A 23,261-nucleotide genomic window follows, 5' to 3' on the forward strand; every position below is an offset into this window, starting at 1 on the left:
AGGGCTTGGTTTCAGCGACTTAGCACCTATCTTTGGCGTCTTGGCTTCTCAGATTCCAAGGCTGACTCCTCTCTTTTCACGCTCCGAGGACCACAATACATTATTTATCTCCTAGTCTACGTTGATGACATCATTCTGACTGGGACACCAGGTGCACCTTTTCAGTCGATAATCACTGCTCTGCAGAAGGAGTTTGCTATGAAGGATCTTGGATCGCTTCATTTCTTTCTTGGCATGGAGGCTCGCAGGGATTCCACTGGACTCTATCTCACTCAGTCCAAGTATATTCATGACATCCTTGCTCGCACCTCTATGCAAGATTGCAAGCCTATCAGCTCTCCCGTTACTACAGGATCTCGGCTCTCTCTTCATGATGGAAGTTCTATTGAGGATCCCTCACTCTACAGAAGTGTAGTAGGCAGCTTGCAGTATCTTTCTCTGACTAGACCTGACATTGCCTATGCAGTTAATCAAGTCTGTCAGTTCATGCATTGTCCCACCACTACTCATTGGCAAGCCGTGAAAAGAATCTTGCGGTATCTAAAGGGCACCATCACTCATGGACTTCACCTTCATCCCAGTTCTACATCGTCCATTCATGGTTTTTCTAACGCTGATTGGGCAGGAAATCCTGATGATCGTCGCTCAGTCAGTGGGTTTATGATTTTTCTTGGAAACAATCCAGTCTCTTGGAGCTCCAAGAAACAGCGGACTGTAGCTCGGTCTAGTACTGAGTCGGAGTATAAAAGTCTTGCAAATGCTACTGCGGAGATCTTATGGTTACAGTCCCTTCTTAAAGAACTGGGAATATCACAACGTCATCTTCCAACTCTCTGGTGTGACAATATTTATGCGATTTACCTTACGGCGAATCCTATCTTTCATGCCAGAACTAAGCACATTGAGATTGATTATCACTTTGTGCGAGAGAAATTTATGGGCAAGCAACTTCTTATTCATTTTATCAACTCCAGCGATCAGCTAGCTGATGGACTCACAAAAGGTTTATTGTCATTCCGCTTTGCTGATATTCGATCCAAGCTTCACGTGGAGACTTCCCCGTTCGGCTTGCTGGGGAGTAATAGAGAATGTTATGCGATCATAGATTTCCATTTATAATTGTTGTATTCTAGGCATGTATCAATATACATTTATGTACTTTCCTTTAGCAATTATGTATAGTGTCTATATAATAGAATATAATCACCTCACCTAAACTGAGGTATTCAGCCATTCTAGCCCTAATCTTTAGTTTCTTTCAGCGGATGCGGGAGTTGAAGGTTATTGATTTGAGCCGTACTCGCATCACAAAAGTGCCAAAATCTGTCATGAGCTTGAAAAAGTTGAACGCACTAGTACTCGACGGGTGCTCTCGATTATCTCGTATTCCATCCTTGGTGAAGTTGACATTGTTAAGGAAGTTGGACCTCCGAGGGTGTAAAAATATTAAAGGAGTACCGAATGGTTTGGGGATGTTGTTTAATCTAACATATCTCGGCTTAAGAGAGACGGGGATTGAAAGGATTTCAGATGGAGTAGTCTGTAAGTTAAAGAAGCTACAGCACCTTGAAGCGGATGATATTGCAGTGAAGGGAGAAGAAGTTGGAAAATTAAGGAAGTTGGAGGCACTCCGATGCCGTTTTGAAAACGTGAATGAGCTGAATGAGTACACACTGCGTGCGACGACTATAGAGTCATACAGTCTCATCATAGGAGCTCGTACAAATCTCAGCTATCGACGGGGAGTACCTGGACATTGTGCTGACAAATTAAAATTTATTAACAGTGACAAATTTATTATTATGTATGAAGGAGAGTATAAGATAGGAGAAACTTGTCATCTCCCAAGAGACGTGAAGGCATTGTGGATTCGAGATTATGGGGGGACGTGGAATATATCCAGTTTTACGGGACTTGAAGAGCTGGAGGAGCTATGGATTACAGGGGGCGATGAGCTGTCAGCACTGGGTGGGAGTGGGGGACAGCCAGAAGAGCCAGAGAGACAGTTGGAGGAACGAACTTCTCCACCACCACCAGGAGACCACTGCCCCAATCTCAAGGTGCTACATATCTCTGGATGTCGAAAATTGAAGCATCTGTTGGTGCCCAGACACAGCTGCAATCTGTACCTTAAGAAACTAGAAAAGCTCAAGATATACGGCTGCGTGGAGCTGGAGAGTATAATAGGAGCAGCAACAGACGAAGAAGAATCACTGACATCATCAACATCACCACTGCCCCCGACGCTTTCTCCCAACTCCAATCAATTGAAATCGAGAGCTGCCCAAAGATGAAGAGGGTGCTAACTCTTGAGTTATTCATGCTCCTCCCCAACCTCCAGACTATCAGTGTTGATGATTGCGAGGAGATGAAGGAGGTGATAGGCGGCCAAGAGTTAGACCACGGAGTCACCAGTAGCTTGTTCTTGTCCCCCATTCCAGCAGCATCTCCTGATGATCAATTAAGTACAAGAAAGCTGACCTTGGAGTTGTCCTTTCTCCCGAAGCTGGAGAGCATATGCAGCTGGACCGGACTTCGGGATCTCATACATGTCATTAAGATAAAGAGATGTCCAAAGCTGAAGGGGATTGAAATGCTAGATGATGCTTCTCCTCCCCCTGCTCTTAAGGAGATGGTATTATTCGGAGAAGTAGGAAAACAATGGTGGGAATCTCTGGAGTGGGTCCACCCTGAGGCCAAGACCACCCTTGAACCCTATGTGTTTGTTTATTTGTTTCCCCGATTGCGAGAATACCAGTCGTAATCGTCAGCAGGATTAGGGAGGGAGGGCTGGACCCAAACTGTGCTCAGGAGAAGTAACGATACCCGTCAAGGTACTATTTTTATCTACTCCTTTTTCCCACGGGACACCGACGAATGAATTAATATATTTCTTTGTATTTTATTTTTAAAAAGGTATTCTTTTTTTCCTTTTTTATTTTTGAGAAATTACTCTTCTGTGAAATTCATAAACGTACTACATGGAAATACATAAAAAGAATGATGGGAAACTCTTGAGTGGGTCCTACCTGAAGCCAAGACTGCCCTTAAACCCTATGTTTCATCAAAGTTTGGCCCTACAGAAAGATTCCTATATAGGAAATGGCGCATAGCCGGCAGCAGTCTCAATGAGGGAGGGACGGAGCCCCCAAACTGTGCCGGAGGAGCCAATGATATAGCTACTATTTTATTTTCACCTGCTGACCAAATTTTTAACTCAGAAAAAATTTTAAAAAGCACCGACAAACTAATGAGTACGTTCTTTGTCTTTTATTTTCAAAGGCAATTTCTTTTTGAGAATTTTGTTTCGTGAACTATATTATTATTATTAATAAATAAGTCCCTGTCATTTTCTGTAGGGAGGTGGATTCATTCAAATGGAACAATGGACAGCAGAGCATCATCAGATGGCCTATTAAGGTAATCAAAGTCCTGTCCTAACCCTTCCATCATCCATCTTCTGTAATTCTCCTGTAATTCTGGCCCTTTGATGTGATTATTTTCTCGTCTTCTGTGACAATAATCGCTCATTCTTCTGCTTATATTGGTCCTGGACCTTATGTCTCACTGCCTGTAGTCATCGACTGCTGAAAAGTTGAGTGTTGTCTCAGTTTTATGCCAATCTAGCTATGTCAGGTTTCAGTTGCAAAGTCTTGCTAACCGAAATCTAAAATTTTGAAATCTGATTCTTCAGCTTGCTGTTGCTGTGAGAGATTTTCGGATCATGGATAGATTAAAAGACGAGGAAGTTGGAGATAGCGATGAGGAGATTCTGAACCATTTGCTCTGCAGATATAGTGCATATTTTTATGAAGACCTTGAAACATATGTCGACTGTTTGCCTGCTCTGTTAAGTACCGTAACACTCAGAGTATTCTCCAGATACGTCGGCTATCGGGAGGTGTTACTTACATATGTGCCCGCAATCTCAGTGTGCAGAGTGTGTAGAATTCTGTTAAATCAATCCATTGTCCTTGGCCAACCTCACGCTCGTCTCTATGAATCAATTTCATTTCTCCATTCGAATATGTCTTCGGAAAGCAGATTTTACATTAAAGAGGGTGTGTGTAACCACTGACCCAATTTACGGGACTGGCCTAGCAACTTGTCAAGCCCAATGGCCAGCCCAAAATGCTTAAATCCAAATGGCTAGTAATCTCATAGGTTGGTCTTTATAAATCACTTCACTAACTCATTTTCCCATCAATGTGGGACTTCGGGGTGTTACAGCATTCTCCACTCAAAAGGCTTGTCATCCTCGTCAAGTTACTCAAACAAATTATATATAGATCGAGGACACTTCACTAGGCAAGTGAGATTCTAGAGGTGGCTCCTAGGTTCAAGAGGTGGCTCCTACCCAGTCCATGGGTTGTAGCACTTTGTTTGTATAGCACTTATTTCCTACTCTTTCGGCTAGTGCACTGCTCTAATACCATTCGTAATGTCTTCGCTGGGTCCATCACTCAAAAGTACTAACAGTTAGTGAGGTCATTAGGCCTTACATATAAATCTCATATCTTCCCCTTGCACAATCGATATGGGATTTGCGAGATCAGAGCCGACCCTGGCCCACAACCATGCGGGATCATGGATAGGCGTCCTGGGGGGATACCGACAAGCCCAAATCCGTGGGAGTTATGTTTTGGATCCTGACCCAAGAGCCCAATGAGAATGCTAGGGCTAAAGGGGAAGTTTATCACGGGCAATGGTCAGAAACACCACCACAAGCAGCCGCAGCTTCTTGTTGTCCCCCCATTCCAGCAGCATCTCCTGATCAATTATGGTCAAGAAAGCTGTCCTTATATTTGTCCCTTCTCCCGGAGCTGAAGAGCATATGCAGTTGGGATTGGACTTCGGGATCTCATACATGTCATTGGGATACGTGAAGTCCGACAGCTGACGAGGATTGAAATGTTAGATGTTGATGATGGAATCTTCGTTTCTCCACCCCCTTCCCTTAAGGAGATAATAATAAATTGAAGATGAAGAATGGGGGGAAGCTCTGGAGTGGGTCCACCCTGGGGCCAAGGCTGCCCTCAAACCTTACGTGTCCATCTTCAGCTTTTACCAGGGCAAGAGGCTTCCCGTCCAGGCATTGAATGAGGTTTTCAATAAAAGTAATTGGAAATTTTCCGGATTGTGGATAAATTACAAGCCGAACTGCTGCTTGCTAGGAGATTCTGAACCATCGCCCGCAGGTTTAAGTGTGTTGTTTTTATGAACTTGGACAATATGTCGATTGTTTGCCTGCCCTGTCAGGTATTCTAACACTCAGTTAAGTAATCTCCAGATACGTGACTATGTCACCTATCGAGGAGGTGTAACTTAACTTGTGCACCCGCAGAAATCCGTAATCTCAATGTTTGGAGTCTGCATAACTCTGCTACCAATTCATAGTTCTCCTAAAAATTTCTCCTCTGATTTCAGAATCTTAAAATTTCCAGGTAGAGGAGACAAAAAGGCTGTTAAGTTAGTCATGGCGAGACTTAGAGTTCCTACATATCCGCCTTTGCCGCCCTCATGCTTGTGGTTTTGAATCGGTGTTATTGCTCCCTTCAATATCAATTCCATGTCTCCGGGAAGCAGATTTTACTTTATAGACGGTGTGTTGATACAGATATCTCAATGAGAGGAATATTAATCTGTAAATACAGAAAACACTGGGAATACACAAATCTACCTAAAGAATTAGTCTCACTGAGATATCGAACATATGCGGCATTCCTCCAAGATGAATAGTCCCCTTGCTAGTGGCATATAGAGAGCAGAGTTCAAAGTTTCTCTGCAAATACCTTTGTTTCAGACTTGCAGACTTGAAGACCTGCGGGTGCTCAAGATATTTGACTGCAGGGAGGTGTCAGCACTTCCTTTCCCATCACAGCAAGGAGACCACTGCCCCAATCTCAAGGAGCTACGGATCTCTGATGTCCAAAATTGAAGCATCTGTTGGTGCCCAGACACAGCTACAATCTGTAATTTAAGAAACTAGAAAAGCTCGTGATAGAAGACTGCGGGGCGCTGGAGAGTATAATAGACGAAGAAGAATCACTTGAACTTCCTTTCCTATCACAGCATGGAGACCATTTTCCCAATTTCAATGAGCTTTACATTTCCCATTGTCCGAAACTGAAGCATCTGTTGGTGATGTCAGGACGTAGTCGCAGTAGTACTCTGTACCTTAAGAAACTAGAAAAGCTCGAGATATGCAGCTGCGAGGAGCTGGAGAGTATAATAGGAGGAGCAACAGACGAAGAAGAATCACTGACATCATCAACATCACCACTGCCACCCGACGACGCTTTCTCCCAACTCCAATCAATTAAAATCGAGAGCTGCCCAAAGATGAAGAATGTGGTGGGGCCTGAATTGCTTCCTCTTCTCCATAACCTCCGGCGGATTCGAGTTAATGAGGCCTCCAATATGGAGGAGATAATAGCAGTGCCATCCCCGACATCAATTCCTGCAGCCACGTTCCCCTTGCAGCTTCCTCTTCTTACATCAATATCTGTCTTGGGATGTTCAGAGATGAAGAGGGTGCTAACTCTCGAGTTATTCATGTTCCTCCCCAACCTCCAGACTATCCATGTTCATGATTGCAAAGAGATGAAGGATGTGATAGGCGGCCAAGAATTAGACCACGGAGCCACCAGCAGCTTGTTCTTGTCCCCCATTACAGCAGCATCTCCTGGCATTCAATTAAGTACAAGAAAGCTGACCTTGAATTTGTCAGACCTTAAGGAGCTGGAGAGCATATGCAGTTGGACTAGACTTCGGGATCTCATACATGTCATTTATATAAGTAGATGTCCAAAGCTGAAGAGGATTGAAATGCTAGATGATGCTTCTCCTCCCCCTGCTCTTAAGTAGATGGTATTATTCGGAGTAGTAGGAAAACAATGGTGGGAATCTCTGGAGTGGATCCACCCTGAGGCCAAGACCACCCTTGAACCCTATGTGTTTGTTATTTTGTTAGGCCGAAAATTTCCTTTACGAGAAAGCTGGTCGTAATCGACAGCAGGATTAGGGAGGGAGGGATGAAGAGGGTGCTAACTCTTGACTGATTCGTGCTCCTCCCCAACCTCCAGACTCTCCGTGTTTATGGATGCGAGCAGATGAAGGAGGTGATAGGCGGCCAAGAATTAGACGATGGACCCACCACAAGCTCTAACAGAGACACATGCACGCCTCTCTCCACATCGAGAAGGCTATTACACTTAGATCTACAGAATCTGCCAGAAGTAGAGAGCATATGCAGCAGCGGGAGTGACGTTCGCAATTTCATCAGGGTCCTTGAACTAAGGAAATGTCCAAAACTGAAGTTGATGGCAATGCTCGACAGGGTCCCTTTCTCCCCCTTATCTCGAGAAGGTAATAATATGTCCTGAGGCAAAGCTTGCAGTCGAGCCTTGTGTGTACATCAAAAGATTTGGAGAAGAAATTCCTGTTCAAGAATGGCGGGACCATCTCCATCTACAAAAAAAGAGGTATTGATTTCATAAATGAGAAGAAATTATATGGTTACTTAATGTTCATTTTTAGAAGAATTTAGCCCCTTCGTATTTCTACCTTTTTTTTCGGCGAATCGTTTTTTAACATCCTGATTTTCCTTGGGACAGTATGGCGGGCCAGGCCAGCTCGTTAAGGACTCGGGAGACCGAAGACAATTTCTCTATATGGCGGACAACTGACACTTTCTATAATAAAAAGGTACCTTTTAAGTTGAACCTTTGGTTGTTATAATCTTTCTTTCTTTCTTTTGTAATTCTCATCTAACTTGGACTCACTTGCAATTTCAGTATATCTCTAAAAAATCGCAAGTAACAATCCCTATGTAATATGCAATCGAACATGTTGTTACTCAATTGTCTATCTTAATACTCTCATCCTTAAAATGCTTATGCCACCATCTTCCTTTGAATCGCAGACATCAAGCAACAATCAACAGAAGAAATGTATTGTCTCACGGACATCTACCCCGTCCAACAGCCAAGACCTAGATCAGTTTGACATCCACACGTACATATGTTCTTCAGCTCACTGCTGCTTCTCTCTGGACAATATCTTTGGACCGTGTGGATAGCTTGCAAAGGGAGGAAGCTCACGCCGATAGTTGCGCGCTGGTTGCTGCCTTTCTTAAATGAAACTCTTGAACCATTTGGTGTTTCACAAATTTTATGGATTCTGGGAGCACCTTTCCCAGTATATACTGATTATGCTTCGGATAGGCCTGCATCTGTTATGGATCATGCTTTGGATATGCGCGCACCTAATATGGGCACTGTCTCATCCCATTTTACGGTTTAGACCCCATTTTCGAGGCAGCTATCTTCATCCTCACCAATAGCTGATGTATCGATCTGGAATGGTGATGTACCATTCAAAACTTTGGTAAGTCCTTTCTGACCCTTTCGATTTTGATCATCCTTTTCTTTTGTGATTTGTGATTTTCATTAATTCTTAACTCACTCTCGGTGGGAACCATGGGAGTGTAAGCACCCTGATGCAAAGCTTGCAGTCGAGCCTTGTCCTAACCCTTTCGTCATCCATCTTCTGTAATTCTCCTGTAATTCTGGCCCTTTGATGTGATGATTTTCTCGTCTTCTGTGACAATAATCGCTCATCCTCTTGCTTTGTTCTTTGTACCGAGCTCGAGCAGAAATGCTTATATTTTTGTATGTTGCTATACCAAAATGAGGGTGCTATGAAGTACATGATAGTGTCGATGCACATATATAATGATAGAGTATTGAACTGCATCTCGTGATTGTCCTGCTTATACTGGTCCAGGACCTTGTGTCTCACTGCCTGTAGTCATCGATTGCTTGAAAATTTTGAGTGCTGTCTCAGTTTTATGCCAATCTAGCTATGTCAGGTTTCAGTTGCAAAGTCTTGCTAACCAAAATCTAAAATTTTGAAATCTGATTCTTTAGCTTGCTGCTGCTGGGAGAGATTTTCGGATCGTGGATAGATTAAAAGACAAGGAAGTTGGAGATAGCAAACCGCTGCTTATGTGATATAGTGATGAGGAGATTCTGAACCATTTGCTCTGCAGATATAGTGCACTGTTTTTTGAAGAACTTGAAACATATGTTGACCGTTTGCCTGCTCTGTTAAGTACTGTAACACTCAAGAGTATTCTCCAGAAACGTCAGCTATCAAATTCTTTGTGTTTTAAGAATTTTAACTATGCCAGACAGAGATGCAAATGCTGTTCAGTCGGTCAATATGTTGACATGACGAGAATTGGAGTTCCATCATATCTGCCTTCGCCAACCTCACGCTCGTCTCTATGAATCAGTTTCATTTCTCCATTCGAATATTAATTCATATATCTTCAGAAAGCAGATTTTACTTTCTTTATGTGTTTTAAGGACTTAACTATGCCAGATAGATCAGCAAATGTTGTTCAGTCGATCAATATGTTGACGTGAAGAGAATTGGAGTTCCATCATATTTTCCTTCGCCAACCTCACGCTCGTCTCTATGAATCAGTTTTATTTCTCCATTCGAATGTTAATTCATATATCTTCAGAAAGCTGATTTTACTTTATAGAGGGTGTGTGTAACGACCTGACCCAATCTACGGGACTGGCCTAGCGACTTGTCGAGCCCAATCACCAGTCCAAAATGCTTAAGCCCAAATTAATAGTAATCCCATAGGTTGATCTTTATAAACCATTTTACTAACTCATTCTTCCATCAATGTGGGATTTCTTCATTAACTCATTTTTCCATCAATGTGGGATTTCGGAGTGTTACAATATCCCCCACTCAAAGGCTTGACGTCCTCTTCAAACTACTCAAACAAATTATATACAAACCCATGACACTTCATCGGGTATGTGGGATTCTAGAGGTGGCTCCCACTCAGTCCATCGAATGTAGCATTTTATTCGTCTAGCACTTAGCTCCCACTCTTCCGGCTGTTGCACTGCTCTGATACCATTTGTAATGTCCTCACTAGGTCCATCACTCAAAAATGCTAACTGTTAGTGAGGTCATTTGACCTTACATATAAATCTCATATCTCCGCCTTGCATAACCGATGTGGGATTCGCGGGATCAAAATCGACCATGGTCCACAACCATGCGGGATCGTGGGTTGGCTTTCTGGGGGCTACGCATGAGCCCGAATCTGGGGCTAAAGGAAGGAGGGGGGGAGTTGGTCTCATTTTGGCCGATATTTATGTTTTGATATGTAGCAAGGAACACATATTGTTTGTTTTAATTTTGGGGTGAGGGCAAGGCAAAAGAGATTCTGTGAAGATAATGACGAAGGGTGGCCGAACAAGCTCCCATTAATCTATATCTGATAAGCATCCGATGGCCTGGTCAAAGAGTACATACTGTCAGCTGGGCCTGCCGGTGACGGGAGGTCTACGCTTGACACTGGGGCTCAAGACAATCATGTTTCTGGGGCAAACATGAAATTTGCTTAATGAAACGTGTAAAAGTAAATGCAAAAGTTTGGTAACGAGAAAGAGTGCAGAGGATGGAACGGAATCTCCATAATGTTACCGCTTCTTCATATGATTAGGCTTGTTTGTTTTGATAGTAAGATTTTAAAATCATATTTTAATTTAATTCTACTCACAATAAAATAAAATAATTTATATAAAGTCAAAGAGTGAGACTCATTTATATCATTATTTTTTTACAACAAAATAAAATAATTCATATAAAGTTAAATAATAAATTTTATTTATATCACTCTTTTTTTAAATTAAAATCTGATTTTAAAACCTTATTTTAAAATTAAACGCAGCATAAAACTAATTGCTCCATCCACTTCCCAGTTGTACCTATCGTGGGATGTAAAGGAGAACAGTTCAGCAACTGTTATTCCGCCACAAGCAAGTCTAGGTGGAATTCAGTGACCCCTAAGGTCTATATAAGCAGAAATGTATTTTCCAATATATAGCCCTGATCTGTCAATCTTCGACTGGACTAAACTTGAGTCTCTTATGGATGACTTCGATTCTGTGATGGATTTTCAGCCACATGTTGATCCATCTAATAGTGTACTGCAACATCCAAGCGGTCCGTCAACCATACGAATTTTTTCCATACACAAAATAATTTTTATATGCTTATTTATGGAAAAATATAATTAGGCGAATTCAAATTCATTAATTAGGAGGAGATTTGAGATTTATATATAAGGTCAAAGACCTCATAAGTGTTTAGTATTTTTGAGTGACGGGTTATCGAGGAGGTTCCATAAGATATATGGCAAAATATATTGTCCAATAGGGACAACGGGAGGCGAAGCGACTATTTAATTATTATAATTATTCTTAATAATAAAGAGGCCAGAATTTCTGATGCCTTCCAGCCATAGAAGACTGATTGGAGACTTCCTACAGACCCGCGGTTGATATTCTAGCTTCTGCATGTTTTCTCCTAAATCATACTAAGAAATCTGCAAAGGAATCCTGAATAATTTCCTCTGTGCCAATTTCCATATATGACAGGCAGCAGCAGCAGCAGCTTCGTCCATTCAGGCGGCGGCAGGGAATATATTCATCTGTCTTGCAGGAAATCTTTGGGACCTGAATTGCTCTGGCTTTAGTGAAACTGTAAGCACTCGGCTCACTTTATTTGATCATTTTCTTTTGATATGTGGAAAGGAGCAAACGTTATTTATTTTGATGTCGGGATAATAAGGCGATTGTTTCACTGGGGATGGATGAGGAATGCCGGATGAATAAGTTATATTGATTTATATCTGATAAGCGCCCGATCGGCTGGTGAAAGGGTATCATCAAGACCAGCCGGTGACGGGAGATCTACACTTGCCACAGAGGAATAAACCAGAATTATCTTTTACAGGATAAACATGAAACGTGCTTAGTGAAACTTGAGTGCAAAGAATGGAATAGGATCTACTGCAGATTTTCCATGACATTTCCATTTCTTCCTATATCATACATGGCCTAATAGTAGTTGCTCTGACAACTCACTTTTCTACCTCTGAGTCTGATGGGAAGTGAGAGGGAACACCAAAGGGAAAGACCATCATGGTTTACTGCTGTTATATATGAAATCCTTTTTCAGCCTCGTGAGCACATTAAGGGTTTCGACCATACTATGTCATCTGAGCTGTGAAGTTCATTCTTCGTCATTGTCTGCTTCATCAGACTTCTATTGATTTCCTTTTAACAGGGTGAGAAGGTGGTCCACATGGGAACGTACAAGAACACATCAGAAATTCGAACAGGTACTTCCACGATCATTTGAGTCGACACAACAACCTCCTCCTCCTCCTGCTGTTCCAGTGCTTGATGTGAGGTCTGAGACCTACCAATGTTCACTCTATCACTTTATAACAACAATAATTACTGATCTAGTGACCTCTCTATGTGCAGCAGAGTGTCCCAGTCCGATACGTACACACTTTCTTTTTTCTATTTTTCGGAAGTATACACACACTACGAGCTTCAAGTAAAGTGCTACTAGAAGTCAGGCCTTCATATTGAATACTAATCACCAGCCGACTGACCATCCACTAAGGACACAGGTAGTTCCAGACTAACGATAATCTTCTTTCCTGAAAGCATTGCTTTTCTTTTCTTTTTTTATTAAAGGACTACAAGGTGTTGGTGTAAACTTTTATAGCACATATTCTGCTGATAATTAGTTTCTAAGTTCTATTGGCTGTATGCAGCTGATATGGGTAAACCGAGAAAACCGGGTAAACCAAAGCATCCGTGCTGGGAATATGTAAAGCCGATACAAGATCCTGCTAATCCATCTAAAAAAAGGTGGCAATGTAATTATTGCAACAAAGACTATTCGGGAGGGGCTGCAAGGATCCAGGTGCATTTGGGTTTGGTGATAGGCCAAGGAATCGAACCTTGCCAGAAATTCAAGAAAGGACATATGAGTCAGGTGCCTGAGAATGGAATGAGTTCAGCTGCAGAGAATGCTCAAGTTGCAGGTTTTCCAAGCGGTGGACTCGTCTTTAATCAAGAAAGCCTAAATATTCCGCCGCAAACCAGTCTCGGTGGAGCTATTAGGTCTATAGAATCAGAAATGGATTGTTCAGCGCATACCTCAGATCTGTCAATGGGGGACTCAACTATACTTGCGGCCACCATAAATTATTTCAGTGCTGTTGTGGATTCTCAGCCACCTGTGGATCCATCTAATATTATGCCGCAACAGTATAATATGTCAGCTTCGACCTTGAATCGTGAGCTAATGGTTGACATCGGTGGAGAGAACCCGGGACCGGGAGTACAATCTGGTTTGCTGCGATATAGTCCTGATCTGCCAGAGGAATACCACCAGGCAGATGCAATGCAAGTTGATCGAGATACGTGCAGGGAGAGTGGTCAGCGTACTGGTGCTGCTTTTCCAGATTTGACTTGTGATGCAATCCTAGTTCCAGAGCTAGTGGGTCAAGAATTTAACAGAGTCGTCAATGAGATCTGGGACTACATAACAAAGGAAAATATTTTACACGTCGGCATATATGGGATGGGGGGAGTTGGGAAAACCACAATTGTAAAGCACCTCTATAATAAAGTATGCGCCAATGCTGACTTTTGTAATGTATTATGGGTCACCGTGTCAAAAGATTGCAGTATCCACGAGCTGCAAAACAAGATTGCGAAAGCAATAAATGTGCCAGACCTTTTCAAGGATGCGGACAAAGTGATGAGGCCAACCTTGTTGTACAAACATTTAAGCAAGCAGAAGAAGTCCCTAATTATTTTAGACGACTTGTGGCAGCATTTGGAGCTCAAAGATGTAGGGATTCCGGTGATGAAAGATGGCATTCAGCTTGTATTGACAACTCGAAATCGTCATGTTTGTGAGAAGATGTTGTGTCAGAAGACAATTGGCGTCAAGCCCCTATCAAACGAAGAATCGTGGACATTGTTTGTCCGGACATTTGGTTCTGATCTTTCTCCTAGTTGGGAACCTACTGCAAAGAGTATCGCAGAGGAGTGCAAGGGTATGCCACTTGCTATTGTTGTTATGGCAGCGAGCATGAGGGGGGTGCACAGTGATCATGTATGGGAAGACACACTGGAAACATTAAAACATCCGGGAGCTTTACAAGAGGACATGCAAACAAGTGTTTTCCCAATTCTACGATACAGTTACGACTGCTTGGATGCAGAGAAGCAACAATGTCTTTTACAGTGTGCTCTATACCCTGAGGATTGGAAAGTCCCCAGAGAAGAATTGATAGAACTTTGTATCGATGAGGGGGTGATTGGTGGAGATAGCAGGTGGAAGATGCACAACAGAGGCCACCGATTATTAGATGAACTTGAAAAGGCCTGTCTCCTAGAATATGTACCAATACATGGTGGTGGTTTTGTTGCTCTTACAAAAGGGGTAAGGATGCATGATGTGATTCGGGATATGGCATTGTACATCATGAATGCAAACAGCCCTTGCATGGTGAAATCTGGCTTGCATTTGGATGACATGCCCGGTGAGGACGAGTGGATGCCTAATCTTCAAAGGGTCTCGTTGATGAAGAGTAGAGTAAAAGTAGTTTCGTCCATGTCACCGAATTGTCCTAAACTCACAACTCTGCTGCTAAGTGGATGTTGGGGACTGGGTGATTTTCCAGATTGCTTCTTTGAGTGGCTACCGGGGTTAAAGGTTATTGATTTGAGCGACACTGGGATCAGAAAAGTGCCAGAATCTATCACCAATCTGGAAAAGTTGAACGCACTGATACTCAAAAGATGCTGTCAATTATATGTTATTCCTTCATTGGCGAAGTTGACATCTTTAAAGAAGTTGGACCTCCAAGGGTGCGAATGTTTGCAAGAAGTGCCAGATGGGCTGGGGATGTTGGTTAATCTAACATATCTCGACTTTTCAAAAACAAGGATTGAGAAGATAAGTGATGGAGTAATAGGTAAATTGCAGAAGCTACAGTATCTAACTACGAATTATATAAAAGTAAAGGGAGAAGAAATTGCAAAATTGAAGAAGTTGGAGTCACTTTATTGTCGTCTTCAATATGGTAATGAGCAGAGCAAGCATATACAACACCCAACAATGATAAAGTCCTACGCTCTCATCATAGGATTTCATGGATATGATGATCAAGGTCCACGTTTGTGTCCAATTGACGAAGAGGATTATAAATTCGGGAAAGTCAATTCCATGTGGGGTAAGAAATCCATAGCTTTGGGTGATATTGGACAATACAGCATGGGGGAGACTTTTCATCTCCCACGAGATGTGAAGACATTGGCAGTTGAGCATTACAATGGGACGTGGAGTGATATTTGCAGACTTGAAGACCTGGGGGAGCTCCAGATATTTGACTGCAGGGAGGTGTCGGCACTTCTTTTCCTATCACAGCAAGGAGACCACTGCCCCAATCTCAAGGTGCTACAGATCCGTGGTTGTCTAAAATTGAAGCATCTGTTGGTGCGGTACTTCAAGAAACTAGAAAAGCTCTATATATACGAATGCGAGGAGCTGGAGAGTATAATAGGAGGAGCAACAGACGAAGAAGAATCACTGACATCATCACTGCCACCCAACGCAATTCCTGCAGCCACGTTCCCCTTGCAGCTTCCTCTTCTTACATCAATATGTGTCTGGGAATGTTCAAAGATGAAGAGGGTGCTAACTCTTGAGTTATTCATGCTCCTCCCCAACCTCCAGTTTATCCAGGTTTGGTATTGCAAAGAGATGAAGGAGGTGATAGGCGGCCAAGAATTAGACCACGGAGCCACCAGCAGCTTGTTCTTGTCGCCCATTACAGCAGCCTCTCCTCGCAATCAATTAAGTACAAGAAAGCTGACCTTGAAGTTGTACTGCCTTGAGGAGCTGGAGAGCATATGCAGTTGGACCGGACTTCGAGATCTCATACATGTCATTAACATACGGAGATGTCCAAAGCTGAAGAGGATTGAAATGCTAGATAATGCTTCTCCTCCCCCTTCTCTTGAGGAGATAGTACTAGAGGAAGAAGGGGATGGAAATACAGAAAAACTATGGTGGGAATCTCTGGAGTGGGTCCACCCTGAGGCCAAGACCGCCCTTGAACCCTATGTGTTTGTTAAATCGTTTGGCCGAAAAATTCCTTTACAAGAACGGCGGGACCATCACCATCTACAAAAAAAAAAAGAGGTATTGATTTCATAAATGAGAAGAAATTATATGGTTACTTCCGTTTGGGAACGGAGTTTAATTTTAGAATCGTGATTTTGATTTTAACTCTACCCACTACACAACAAAAATGCACGTTTTCCAAGTCAAATTTATAATATAATCTCATTTGTCCTTGGGACAGTATGGGGTGTGCGGGCCAGGCCAGCTCGTTAAGGACTCGGGAGACTGAAGACAATTTCTCTATATGGCGGACAACTGACACTTTCTATAATAAAAAGGTACCTTTTAAATTGAATCTTTGGTGGTTATAATCTTTCTTTCTTTTGTAATTCTCATCTAACTTGGACTCACTTGCAATTTCAGTATATCTCTAAAAAATCGTAAGTAACAATCCGTATGTAATATGCGATCGAACATGTTGTTACTCAATTGTCTATCTTAATACTCTCATCCGTGAAATGCTCATGCCACCATCTTCCTTTGAATCGCAGACATCAAGTAACAATCAACAGAAGAAATTATGTATGGTCTCACGTACATCTACCCTGTCCAACAGCCAAGACCTAGATCAGTTTGACATCCACACGTACATATGTTCTTCAGCTCACTGCTGCTTCTCTCTGGACAATATCTTAGGACCGTGTGGATAGCTTGCAGAGGAAGGAAGCTCACGCCGATAGTTGCGCACTGCTTGCTGCCTTTCTTAAATGAAACTCTTGAACCATTTTGTGTTTCATAAATTTTATTGATTCTGGGAGCACCTTTCCCAGTATATACTGATTATGCTTCGGAGAGGCCTGCATCTGTTATGGATCATGCTTTGGATATGCCCGCACCTAATATGGGCACTGTCTCATCCCATTTTACGGTTGAGACCGCATTTTCGAGGCAGCTATCTTCATCCCAACCAATAGCTGATGGATGGATCTGGAATGGTGATGTACCATTCAAAACTTTGGTAAGTCCTTTCTGACCCTTTCGATTTTGATCATCCTTTTCTTTTGTGATTTGTGATTTTCATTAATTCTTAACTCACTCTCGCTGGGTGATTTGTCATTATCTATCAATATATATAGATTTAACCCCCTTCATTTTTTTTCCGCATCTTGATTTTTCTTGGACAGCACCGATGTTATGTTCGTTCAAGTTCTGCTTGGTCCGGAAATTCTTTTACCATCAGTTGTAGCGCTTAGAAGGTAACCTCTTACATCGAACCTTTCATTATCATCTTTCTTTCTTCCTTCCTTCCTTCCTTCCCTCTTTGATTCTCATCTAATTCGCATATGGTGATTTTGCTGTCTAAACAAATCATAAGTAACAATCCATATGTAATACGGAATCAAACACGTTACTCAATTTCCAGCTTATATTTGTTAGATATATTCATGCTTATACGACAAATTCCATCCGAGTCAAAGACATCTAGCAGCAACCAAACATAAGAAACGTATTATCTATATCACATTTACTCGGTCCAACAGCAAATGTGTGTGTGTGTGCGTGTGTGTGTGTGTGTGTGTGTGTGTGTGTGTATAAAGCCTCACAACCATACATCTGTTCTTCAGCTTGCTTCTCTGTCTGGCAAATTTCCGAGGACCATGGATAGCTTGAAGAGGGAGTCGAATTGCTGCTTGCTGCCTTACTTACATGAAACTCTTGAGCCATTTGGTGTATGATAAAAGTTTTTTAAGGCCGGATTCAGATAGTAGTATTCTTTCGGAGTGTGTATTGCGCATGCATGTAGCTTGTTTTAGACCTTCCTGGGCATTTGCTGGATGAACCGTATCCTACTTGTCTGTTTGCTTGTTTCTCCTTTCTATATTTTGCCGGTGCAATTGATGTCGGAGACCAGCTCGTCGATCATGAGGAACGACCATATTCAAAAACTGAGCAGACAGCTAGTAAATGAATTGAAACGTGGACATTATAACACTTGTGCTACATACACTGTCAAGAATGAGAGTTGCCAAAAAAAATAATACAACACTTGATGCGGCGCATCTGCACCAGAAACACATCGGAATCATGATAAATATGGCCAGGCAACAAATATTACAAGAAGAAGAAGAGCACGTCTTCAAAAATTTGATGATGCTAAAGCAGCAGAAAGCGCAGCTTTATCATCCAAATAAATGAGGCTTCATTTCCTCACTTATTGTATAGCATAATATGCATGAATGCACGTACCACATGATGTTAGAGTGCCAAGTTGATCTTCTCGGACCACTTGAAGACATCGGAGTAAACCTGATCGCCCCCCAGCTCTTCCCCGGTAGCTCCAGCAGCCACCCTAATGATGTCCTCCATCAATTGAAAGTTCCCCATAATATCAACATGTGCTCCACTCTGGGTTCCACGGCCCTCCAACAGATTCGCTGGTGGGGCATGATCATATTCCCTGACATAAGTTCGGATACCCGAAGGATTAAATCTAGTTTTGCCCCTCCAACCTTTGGCGCCCATGAAGCCTGCACTTAATACGGGCACTGTCTCATCCCCATCCACAGTGTACACTCCATCTTGGAGGCAGCTATCTTCATACTCGCCATTAGCTGATGTATCAATCTGGAATGGGATGTAGCATTCAGCAGCAGGAGACAGCTTATAAATGTAAGCTCTCTCAGTTGGAATCCCGACCCCATACATGGAAAAGATTTCCATTTCAGGAGCGTTCGGCAGTCTGCAAGGTTAAAGCATGCATTTGGGTATTTAATCAAGCCAATCAGCATAGAAGCAATATAAAACAGTAAAATCCAGATGCAGGGCGGCCCAAGAATAAGTTGGAAAGCCCAGTGAAAAGAACACCAAGCTTCCAGAACTGTACAAGGTACTGCACTTTGTAGGAAACTCACATCAAGAATAAAGTTTTTATTGCTTAATATAAATTTACCCAATTCACTTTTCCTTTGAACGGATTCTTGTCTTAGAAACCTCGTCAGGCATGTTAAAGTGCTCCAAGTATTGGTAATTCATTTGGGGGAAAAGAACATTTCCTCCTTCAAACTAATTGGCAGTCATCCAATTTAAACAAGTGCATCCACCAGATAATTAAAATAATGTCGATAAACCAAGCAATATCTCAATAAGGTCACCTTTGGTACGAAGGAATGGAATGGAATGGGTATAATAGAAAGAAATGTAATGTATGAACAGAGAAATGTGATTTTTTTTTTTTGGTTGATAGTGAATCCATGATAGTATATAATTAATATATTACACCTCTAACCTATCTTGTACTTACATTTATGAATATGCCTTTTTTTTTCCCCTTCTCTTTTTGATAAGTATAATGTATTACTATAAACATTAAAAAATGCATTCTCATAATCTCAATCTTCTTTTCTTGAAATGGTGGAACAAGTATTCCTCAAGTTTCTTGGATGAATGTTCATTCCTTCAAGTTAAAAGAAAAATATTATCTCAAGGAATGATCATTCAAGCTCTCAAAAGTGAAACGAATTAAACGACTGGAAGTGAGAGGACGGAAAGTTCATTCCATTCCATTCCATTCATTCATACCAAATGACCTAAGGAAATTTGACAACTAACACGGTCAAAGTATGCGAATCCTTACTTCGTTTCCAAGGGGTTAGACCAATATCGATAGTGCTGATATTCAGGGTCATCCAAATTGTCTGCAATTCCATAGGAGAAATGCTTGCTCCCACGTTCCATCATTTTCGGAGCAACATATTGAAGCAGGTCCGGAAGTGAATCAGAAGTGTAGACTCTATAGCCAGCAACAGCTGTGATACCCTCAATTCCCATGTCATGATACTCCGTCCAAACATCACGACAGGTATTGTTTGCAGCATTATGACCTTTATCAGCGTCCTGTATAATGGAAAACGATATATAAGAAGAGCATCTTTAAAATGAAAATGCTGATAAGGATAAACTGCGAAGTGATAAGGCAGCTTTTGGTGGGATGACTCCACCAAAGTTTTGTTAGAAAAGTTACTAAGAGTCTTGACCAAAATCTACAATCTTCATATCAACTCCTACTATGTACTTAGCACTTTAGAGAAGAATCATTCTTCTCCTTGACTCAACCAACAAGGGATTATGGTAAAATGGTCTCAGTGGGTTCAAAATATCTATACTTACCCTAAAATCGATTCTCTCAATCTCAGATGATGGAGCTTCAGCAACATCTTTTCCAAAAGATATGATCCTTCCATAATTAACTTTCTGATTAGAGACCAAGCTCTCATTCTCATCTTCGAACTTGACCTCTGACTGATTGGTGATTTTTCTTCTCTTGCTAGGACGATAACCTTCTTCAGGTGACCAATCAAGACCACCCCATATTGTATCCCCACCTTTTGGTATCATTGACATAGTAGAATCCCATGTACGGCTCATCTTCATCACCCGCTGCAATGTTTGGAGGCGAAAGATATCGTTACCAAGAAAACCTGGTGCAATAGCCCTGGAACAAGTAAAAGAGACCAATTTTGTGTCAGGAATACAGAGAAAAGAATGAGTTAATTCAGCAGAAATGTGACATACTGGAAGAGATTGAAAGGCAACTCGTTAACATGTAAAGTAAGCACCTTGCTACGGCAATGTCCTTAGCTTCAGCAGAGAAAAGCCCAGCCACTGCCTTTGGAACTCCTAAAAATGGTCCACCAATATTAAGCACGGTTTTTATATGCTTTGCACACCAGTCAGGTCCTCCACCACCCCCCATTGGAGCCGGTGCCTCAACCCACTTCATGAAGTGTAGAAAGTACAGAGCACCCATTGAATGGGGAATCACAACGGCCTTATTTCCACCATTTGTGGCCACCATGAGCTCAATGTTGCTTTTTATGCGGCTCAGTGTTTGATCCCTTACCTGATCAATGGAAATGGATAATTAAATATATCAGAACTAAGGAATAAATTCAAAATGATGTTGAGTGCTTGAAAGAAATTAGAGCATATTGTAGGAGGAGGTCATCAACCCTTATACCTCAGTGTTCTGAAATGAGAGTCTCCAATCATATGCAGCCATGTACATCGTCTTCTCCTCATACCCAATTCTAGCTAAGTTAGCAATCAGAACTGCCCATACAAAATAACCTGGCATAAAATAATCTGCAGCTACTAGTCCACTTACTGGCCGAAGCCTTATACCCGGAGGATCCAGTCCAGTTTCATTGTCCAGTGACATATGATCTACCCAGCAGAGAGGTCTACAAAAGAAAATCAGCAAGTGAAGGACTGAACTACTCTTCTGCATAAAAGAGAAATCTCGATTTCAACATTTTCTTCAGCTTCAATAACTCAACACAACCTACTCACACCTAAAGTCCATGAAGCGAAGAAAATGTCGAGATTTCCTCAGATTAATAGATCAATCTTTAAAATGTAATCTCAACTTTTTTGTTCTAATCTGCTAGTTTTATGATGCAGCTCCTCAAAGTTGGGGCATCAATACTGTTCCAAAGGTGGAACAGAAAAGGACAGGACATGTACAAGGTTCATAAAAAGGATATTTCCGTAGAAAGCACATTTTTGCCTTAGCTTCAAGAAGACTCCACAGAGTCCAATAAAGAAAGGAAACTAACAGACGACTTCACCAGTCAAAGAGACCACCAACTACTCAAACCATCCGAACAAATTTCCCAGACCTCTATCATCATTATATATGACCACAAAAGAAAGATCATAGACTCATCCAGCTGTATATTTAATAAGTCAGCTGAAGGTTTCAACTTTTTCCAGCTTTAATAGGCAAACTTCTCTTATTTCTCTAGTTTACACAGTTGAAGAAAAGATTACCCTTGCATTGCTTCTGATCTTCTTCCAAGTCTCTCTCCTAATGACTTTAAAAGGTTACTCTGCCATGTTTCCTTTTCTATAAAGACAATAATTATAACTTTGATTACTCGTGTCATAAATAGCTATGAACAAATACCAAGAAACATTGTTCGAGATTACAAACCAAAAACACCTGAACTACAACCATGTCTATGAACTGATTGATATATCCAAAAAATTAATACCTCTTGTAGACTTCTCCAAATGTGCCACCCCACATCCGCTTCCTGAACAGCCCTTCTGCACATTCGTGCCCTTCCCATAGCTCCAGCCCACCCGTCACAATACCAGGCACGAACACCACCGGATGCTTCGCCCTCAGCCCTTCCTTCTTCAGCTTCAGTCCCGGGGGATCGGGCAGCGGCCCCGTGATGAATTCCGTCACGTGGTTAGGCAACGAAGAAGGCAACATGTTGTACAGAAACAGCAGCAGCCACCAAGTCGTGCATATGCAGCCAATGAACCAGCAGCACCCATCAACACAGGACCACTTGTCCTTTCCTTTGCTGCTCTTCTTTTCATCCGAGCTCCTCTTCTTCGCACCAAGTTCCTTCTTGTTATACTCCTCTTCCTCAGTAATACTAATGTCCTCAGGGATCTTCTCCTGCGAGCTCGAGGCCTTCTCAGCCTCCGGAGCAGCTTTCCTCCGCCGAATCAAAGACATTCCGATTTCCGAGATCTGCTTCTCGAGAAAAATTATCTCAACCAAGAACAAGCTACTGCTATTTTCCAGCAGAAGCAATTTTCTTCAAAAAAACAAATCTTGCAACAATTCCTACAAGTATCTCACGACTCCTTCAGCTCCCCTCGGCATCACATCCGACCGAGAGCATATTAACATAAGAAAGCAACCTACTTTTCCTCACAAACCCAGCTCGAAACATCTTCGAAAAGCATCCAAGGACAGGCACGGGTCACCTCGAATCCTCATGTATCTCGTGAAAAGGAAACTCATTTCGATCCTTAGAAGCAATTGCAGCTGTTTCACAGTCGGGAAAGCGACGCCCTTCGAGGAACCAGCTCGGACCAGTTACTAATATAGCAGTATCCGAGGACTGCCCGGAGCATTCATTGCTCAGATTCAATAAAGACAATGCCAAAAACAAAAATCTTCAGTTTCTTCCGTGGAAGCTTCAGGAAGCAGAAATGGCGGAAAGGGAAAGGAACGGATTCTAGATTAAAGCTGAAAGCTCCTCATTCGCCGGGAAATCGGTTGAACGGAAAAGATATATTCCTCCGAAGCTTACCGGAGAGCGGGAAGGAGGAGGGACAGAGTACGACGAAGAGAGAAGGCCGAATAGTGGAGATGAGATAAAGTAAACCCGACGAGGGTGAGGGTCTCTGATGCTACCGAC

General features: G+C 42.1%; 2 protein-coding genes and 2 long non-coding RNA genes across 12 annotated transcripts; 3 read left to right on the forward strand and 1 right to left on the reverse strand.

The window, feature by feature from the left end:
• Positions 1–1,795: 1,795 nt before the first annotated feature.
• On the forward strand, positions 1,796–4,026 carry LOC116201745. The gene is made up of 3 exons (XR_004155932.1): positions 1,796–2,834; positions 3,360–3,420; positions 3,695–4,026. It is a non-coding gene; the product is annotated as an uncharacterized LOC116201745 (long non-coding RNA).
• Positions 4,027–4,647: 621 nt separating this feature from the next.
• Positions 4,648–9,254, forward strand: LOC116201746. The gene is made up of 4 exons (XR_004155933.1): positions 4,648–7,484; positions 7,617–7,707; positions 7,925–8,388; positions 8,931–9,254. It is a non-coding gene; the product is annotated as an uncharacterized LOC116201746 (long non-coding RNA).
• Positions 9,255–11,194: 1,940 nt separating this feature from the next.
• On the forward strand, positions 11,195–17,906 carry LOC116201204 (probable disease resistance protein At4g27220). 8 transcript variants are annotated; one of them, XR_004155833.1, is made up of 9 exons: positions 11,195–11,373; positions 11,475–11,579; positions 12,166–12,291; positions 12,369–12,520; positions 12,668–16,116; positions 16,278–16,376; positions 16,590–17,056; positions 17,223–17,294; positions 17,664–17,906. XR_004155833.1 is itself a non-coding variant. In XM_031532343.1 (7 exons), the coding sequence occupies exons 5-6, from the start codon at positions 12,673–12,675 to the stop codon at positions 16,325–16,327; spliced, it is 3,492 nt and encodes a 1,163-aa protein (XP_031388203.1). In that variant the 5' UTR covers positions 11,196–11,373; positions 11,475–11,579; positions 12,166–12,220; positions 12,369–12,520; positions 12,668–12,672; the 3' UTR covers positions 16,328–16,376; positions 16,590–16,727. The 8 variants fall into 8 exon arrangements, 1 of the variants encoding a protein (XP_031388203.1); XR_004155835.1 differs by having other exon boundaries at positions 12,372–12,520; XR_004155836.1 differs by having other exon boundaries at positions 12,166–12,286.
• A 94-nt stretch (positions 17,907–18,000) lies between these two features.
• On the reverse strand, positions 18,001–22,642 carry LOC116201205 (phospholipid:diacylglycerol acyltransferase 1-like). 2 transcript variants are annotated; one of them, XM_031532347.1, is made up of 7 exons: positions 22,092–22,642; positions 21,868–21,943; positions 21,056–21,278; positions 20,655–20,938; positions 20,206–20,530; positions 19,673–19,932; positions 18,295–18,778 (listed from the first exon to the last, which is right to left on the reverse strand). In XM_031532347.1, the coding sequence occupies exons 2-7, from the start codon at positions 21,873–21,875 to the stop codon at positions 18,295–18,297; spliced, it is 1,584 nt and encodes a 527-aa protein (XP_031388207.1). In that variant the 5' UTR covers positions 21,876–21,943; positions 22,092–22,642. The 2 variants fall into 2 exon arrangements, with proteins under 2 accessions (XP_031388206.1, XP_031388207.1); XM_031532346.1 differs by lacking the exon at positions 21,868–21,943 and having other exon boundaries at positions 18,001–18,778; positions 22,092–22,570.
• Between the last annotated feature and the right edge of the window lie 619 nt (positions 22,643–23,261).

The sequence above is a fragment of the Punica granatum genome, chromosome 3 (assembly GCF_007655135.1).
Source record: "Punica granatum isolate Tunisia-2019 chromosome 3, ASM765513v2, whole genome shotgun sequence".
Classification (NCBI taxonomy): Eukaryota; Viridiplantae; Streptophyta; class Magnoliopsida; order Myrtales; family Lythraceae; genus Punica; species Punica granatum.